This window comes from Oncorhynchus kisutch, linkage group LG2, assembly GCF_002021735.2.
Source record: "Oncorhynchus kisutch isolate 150728-3 linkage group LG2, Okis_V2, whole genome shotgun sequence".
NCBI lineage: Eukaryota > Metazoa > Chordata > Actinopteri > Salmoniformes > Salmonidae > Oncorhynchus > Oncorhynchus kisutch.
Genome location: NC_034175.2, coordinates 54,504,833 through 54,510,950, shown reverse-complemented (window position 1 = coordinate 54,510,950; position 6,118 = coordinate 54,504,833). Strand labels below are relative to the sequence as shown.

General features: G+C 41.7%; 1 protein-coding gene across 1 annotated transcript in view; it reads left to right on the top strand.

The window, feature by feature from the left end:
* map2 (microtubule-associated protein 2) overlaps positions 1–6,118 on the top strand; it is a 123,303-nt gene that overhangs the window by 115,997 nt on the left and 1,188 nt on the right. Inside the window, 1 exon segment of the mRNA XM_031797558.1 lies at positions 1,681–1,762. Coding sequence (XP_031653418.1) covers positions 1,681–1,762 — 82 coding nt within the window.

Below are 6,118 nucleotides of genomic sequence, written 5' to 3'. Positions count from 1 at the left end.
TTCATAACAGAATGAGAGGGTTGTCGTAAATTGTCTTTATGTGCACCTGACGTTTACTACAAACGGATAATAGTCCGTGCTTGACTTGGGCTGATAATAATACATACACTGAGTGTACAAAACATTAGGAACACCTGCTCTTTCCAGACGGACCAGGTGAATCCGGATGAAAGCTATAATCCCTTATTTGTGTCACCTGTTCAATCCACTTCAATCCGTGTAGATGAAGGGCAGGAAACAGGTTGAAGGAGGATTGTTAAGCCTTGAGACAATGTGTATGTGTATGTGTGCATTCAGAAGGTGAAACAAAATATGGAACGCTTTCGACACCTTGTAGTCCATGCCCCAACGAATTTCGGCTGTTCTGAGGGCAAAAGGGGGTGCAACAATTAGGAAGGTATTGATAACGTTTTGTACACTCAGTGTATTGTAGTAGATATTAGGTTTTGCTACACTCTTGTCTCTGATGTAAATGACTGGATCTACCCATCTATGTATCCAGTTGACTAGCTATGTAACACCTGTGGGAATGAGAGACATCTACACGGATTGAAGTGGATTGAACAGGTGACACTAATAAGGGATCATAGCTTTCACCTGGATTCACCTGGTCCGTCTTCACAACACTGTCTATGTGGGTGGACCAATTCAGTTTGTCCGTGATGTGTACGCCGAGGGACTTAAAACTTACTACCCTCTCCACTACTGTCCCGTCGATGTGGATATGTGGATAGGGGGGTGCTCATCTCCTTTGTTTTGTTGACGTTGACTGTGAGGTTAGGTTCTTTTTAGAACCTAAAAGGGTTATTCGACTGTCCCCATAGAAGAACCCTTGGATGAACCATTTTTGGTTCCAGGTAGAACCCTTTTTGGTTCCATATAATACCCCGACCACACAGAAGGTTCTACATGGAACCAAAAATAACCCTTTTGTAATCGATTTCTCTATGAGTGTGGGAATGTGGACAACAATGGAGTATGTAGGTCCACTTTTACCAATACCACTCTTACTTAGCTGGATAGATCCAGTCCTTTTCTTCATAGACGGGATGGTAGTGCAGTTCTTCAGTGGATGGTAGTTCTCTTCCTCTTGGTCCTCCCTACTAGGACCATGGGTAATGATGATGCTTTTAACCACTGAGCGCTGGGCCAGTAACTGAAAGGTTGCCAACTAGGTGAAAAATCTGTCGATGTGCCCTTGAGCAAGGCACTTAACCCTAATTGCGCCAGGGTCAATAATGGCTGATCTCTGGTCGTGACCCCACTCTCCTAGGATATTTCAGAGGGAGTGGGATATGCAACAACAACAAAAATAGAACAAATGTAAGCACCCACCCACCTGAGCCATAGTATAACTGTCTAAAACACTGTTACTTAACTAGTCAACTGGGAGGTCCCGACCTTTACAGCATGTCAGAGACAAGAGATGGTAGTTCTCTGTCTCTTATCCTCCCTCATAGCACAATGTGTATGACGAGTAATCATATGATCAGGAACCAACTCTATCACAGATCATTCTCACAGGCCTTACATTGCTAGTCAACTGGATAGATAGATGGGTAGATCCAGTCATTTTCTGTAGTTCTTCGAGGTCGTTGCCTCTTGATCCTCCCTCGTAGGATAATGGATAAATAGGTGATCACCAGAACCAGGCACCACTGACCAGGTGTTCCTCTACAGGTGCAGATCCAGACCAAGAAGATTGACCTGAGTCATGTGACCTCCAAGTGTGGATCCCTGGACAACATTCGCCACCGGCCAGGTAAACAACCTGCTCTTCCTGTGTACCGGTATTATAGGTGTATGTGATGTGTTTCTGCTGATTATTTATGTGATGAGTATTATGTGATGAGTATTTTATATGGAAGCAGCAGTGCTTGTATGTCCAAGGCATATTTCTCTGTCTTGGACAATAAAGTTGGACAAAATATTGATCTTATCTACCTGGGTCACCCCACACTGACAGTTGAGATATATGGGAACCTACAGTCAATCTACAACGCACTAGAACCATGTTGGGCTTGTATAGGAATTAGACTTCTACCTGACTGTAGATAAAGGAAAGAGTGATAGAGCATCATAGGATGCATCTCAAATGGAACACTAATACCTATATCCAAATCAAATCTAATCTAATTGTATTTGTCACATGCAGATGTTAATGCGAATGTAGCGAAAGGCTTGTGCTTCTAGTTCCGACAATGCAGTAATAACCAACGAGAAATCTAACCTAACAATTCCACAACTACTACCTTATACACACAAGTGTAAAGGGATAGAAGAATATGTACATAAAGATATATGAATGAGTGATGGTACAGAACGGCATAGGCAAGATGCAGTAGATGGTATCGAGTACAATATATACATATGAGATGAGTAATGTAGGGTATGTAAACATAAAAGTGGCATAGTTTAAAGTGGCTAGTGATACATGTATTACATAAAGATGGCAAGATGCAGTAGATGATAGAGTACAGTATATACAGTACATATACATATGAGATGAGTAATGTAGGGTATATAAACATTATATTAAGTTGCATTGTTTAAAGTGGCTAGTGATACATTTTTTTACATCAATTTCCATTATTAAAGTGAGCTGGAGTTGAGACAGTATGTTGGCCGCAGCCACTCAATGTTAGTGGTGGATGTTAACGTCTGATGGCCTTGAGATAGAAGCTGTTTTTCAGTCTCTCGGTCCCTGCTTTGATGCACCTGTACTGACCTCGCCTTCTGGGTGATAGCGGGGCGAACAGGCAGTGGCTCGGGTGGTTGTTGTCCTTGATGATCTTTATGGCCTTCCTGTGACATCGGGTGGTGTAGGTGTCCTGGAGGGCAGGTAGTTTGCCCCTGGTGATGCGTTGTGCAGACCTCACTACCCTCTGGAGAGCCTTACGGTTGTGGGGGGAGCAGTTGCCGTACCAGGCGGTGATACAGCCCGATAGGATGCTCTCGATTGTGCATCTGTAGAAGTTTGTGAGTGCTTTTGGTGACAAGCCTCCTGAGGTTGAAGAGGCGCTGTTGCGCCTTCTTCACAACACTGTCTATGTGGGTGGACCAATTCAGTTTGTCCGTGATGTGTAGGCCGAGGGACTTAAAACTTACTACCCTCTCCACTAATGTCCTGTCAATGTGGATAGGGGGATGCTCCCTCTGCTGTTTCCTGAAGTCCACGATCATCTCCTTTGTTTTGTTGACGTTGAGTGTGAGGTTATGTTCTATATAATGCACTACCTTTGTCCAGAGACATATGAATATGGGCTGTAGTCAAAATTAGTGCACTATAAGGAACATGGTGCCATTTAGGATGCGTACGTACAATAAGTAAATCACGTGTAGTGTGTGATGCGGACAAATCCCCCCCTGCTCTGAGAGAGTGGTGACTGACTGCTGCGTCAGAGTCCTACACCGCCATCTGGTGGTCATACTGATGATCAGTATCAGTATGTTCAATATAATGCATTCACACTGCTACACACAATACAATTCAAAGGGCTTTATTGGCATGGGAAACATATGTTTACATTGCCAAAGCAAGTGGAATAGATAATAAACAAAAGTGAAATAAACAATAAAAAATGTAAAGTAAACATTACACTCACAAAAGTTTCAAAGGAATAGAGACATTTCAAATGTCATGGTATGGCTATGTACAGAGTTATAAAGATGTGAAAATAGTTAATAAATAACCATAAATATGGGTTGTATGTACAATCATGTTTGTTCTTCACTGGTTGCCCTTTTCTTGTGGCAACAGGTCACAAATCTTGTTGCTGTGATGCACACTGGTATTTCACCCAAATGATCAAATCAAATCAAAATCTAATTTTATTAGTCACATGCGCTGAATACAACAGGTGTAGACCTTACAGTGAAATGCTTACTTACCAACAGTGCAGTTTCAAAAAATATGGATAAGAAATAAGAGATAAAAGTAAATAAATAAAGAGCAGCAGTAAAAAATAACATTATACTGTATAAAGGGGGGTGCCGGTACAGAGTCAATGTGCGGGGTCACCGGTTAGTTGAGGTAGTATGTACATGTGGGTAGAGTTATGGGAGTTTATTCAAGTTCTATTTGTTTTCAAATTCTTTGTGGGTCCGTGTAATCTGAGGGAAATATGTGTCTCTAATTGGTCATACATTTGGCAAGAGGTTAGGAAGTGTAGCTCAGTTTCCACCTCATTTTGTGGACAGTGTGCACATAGCCTGTCTTTTCTTCAGAGCCATGTCTGCCCACAGCGGCCTCTCTCAATAGCAAGGCTATGCTCGCTGAGTCTGTACATAGTCAAAGCTTTCCTTCAGTTTGGGTCAGTCATAGTGGTCAGGTATTCTGTCACTGTGTACTCTCTGTTTAGGGCCAAATAGCATTCCAGTTGGCTCTGTTTTTTTGTCAATTCTTTCCAATGTGTCAAGTAATTATCTTTTTGTTTTCTCAGGATTTGGTTGGGTTTAATTGTGTTGCTGTTGCTGTCCTGGGACTCTGTAGGGTCTGTTTGTGTATGTGAAGAGAGTCCCAGGACCCGCTTGCTAAGGGGACTCTTCTCTAGGTTAAGTGAAGGCTTTGTTATGGAAGGTTTGGGAATCGCCACCTTCCTTTTAGGTGGTTGTAGAATTTAACAGATCTTTTCTGGATTTTGATAATTAGCGAGTATTGGCCTAATTCTACTCTGCGTGCATTGTTTGGTGTTTTACGTTGTACATGTCTCAAATTGGTATTTGATCCATTTTGTGAATTCTTGGTTGGTGAACGAACCCCAGCCCTCACAACCATAAAGGGTAATGAGTTATTTAACTGATTCAAGTATTTTTTTTGCCAGATCCTAATTGGGATGTCAAGTTTTATGTTCCTTTTGATGGCGTAGAGGACCCTTCTTGCCTTGACTCTCAGATCGTTCACAGCTTTGTGTAAGTTACCTATAGTGCTGATGTAGGTTGAAGAGTTTTTTGTGTGCTCTAGGGCAACGGTGTCTAGGTGGAATTTGTATTTGTTGTCCTGGTAACTTTACGTTTTCTGGAACACCATTACTTTTGTCTTACCGATATTTACTGTCAGGGCGCAGGTCTGAGTAAGTACTATTTTCTTCTGCAGGCCCTCTTTGGTTGGGGACAGAAGCATGAGATCATCAGATTCTAGTAGGGTGAAGCCGGGTGCTACAGACTGTTCTAGTGCCCTCGCAAATTCATTGATATATATGTTAAAGAGGGCGGGGCTCTGTGGAAAGAAATGTGTGCTTTTTGCCTATTTTAACAGCACACTTGTTGTTTGTGTACATGGATTTTATAATGTCGTATGTCATTCCCCCAACACCGCTTTCCATCAATTTGTTTAGCAGACCCTCATGCCAAATTGAGTCAAAATATTTTTTTCAATCAACAAAGCAAGAGAAGATCTTGCCTTTGCTTTGGTTTGTTTGTTTGTCATTTAGGGTGTGCATGGTGAATACGTGGTCAGTCATACAGTCATTTGGTAAAAAGCCAATTTGACATTTGCTCAGTACATTGTTTTCACTGAGGAAATCAGTGGTGGTCAATGCCGTTTAAGATGAGGAGGGACGATTCTTTTTTTCTCATGAGCATGGCCTTGTTTCTATTACAGCATAATGGATGATTGTCATTCATATTCCATTCAACCAGTTCAATGTAACATCGATAGGTTTATGCTACTACATGAGACCAGAATTTTCCCTAACCCCATCATGAGGTTGCTACAACCTAGCCTATGAATGAAAGTTTACAACGTAGGTGCACACAGGCCGAGAGGAAAATGTTAGTGACACGTTCAATATCGCCTTGCAAACTCTTGCCTGCATCTAGCTGATCTTATTTTTTGAACTGCCTTGTTGATTAGGGGCTCGTAGGTAAACATTTCACTGTAAGGTACACCTGTTGTATTTGGGCGCATGTGACTAATACAATTTGATTTGATTTGTTTTACACCTGGTAATTTGGTGGATGGGACTACCAGTTCTCTGTAACCTAGAGGGCAACAAATGGGTCCGTCTCCTCTATACAATGTGTCTTGTAGGATGACAATGTCTGAATTTCCCTGTGTCCTAATTAACCCATAGAGATAATGATTTATTTCTGAAGCACCTTTTCAATTACATTACAT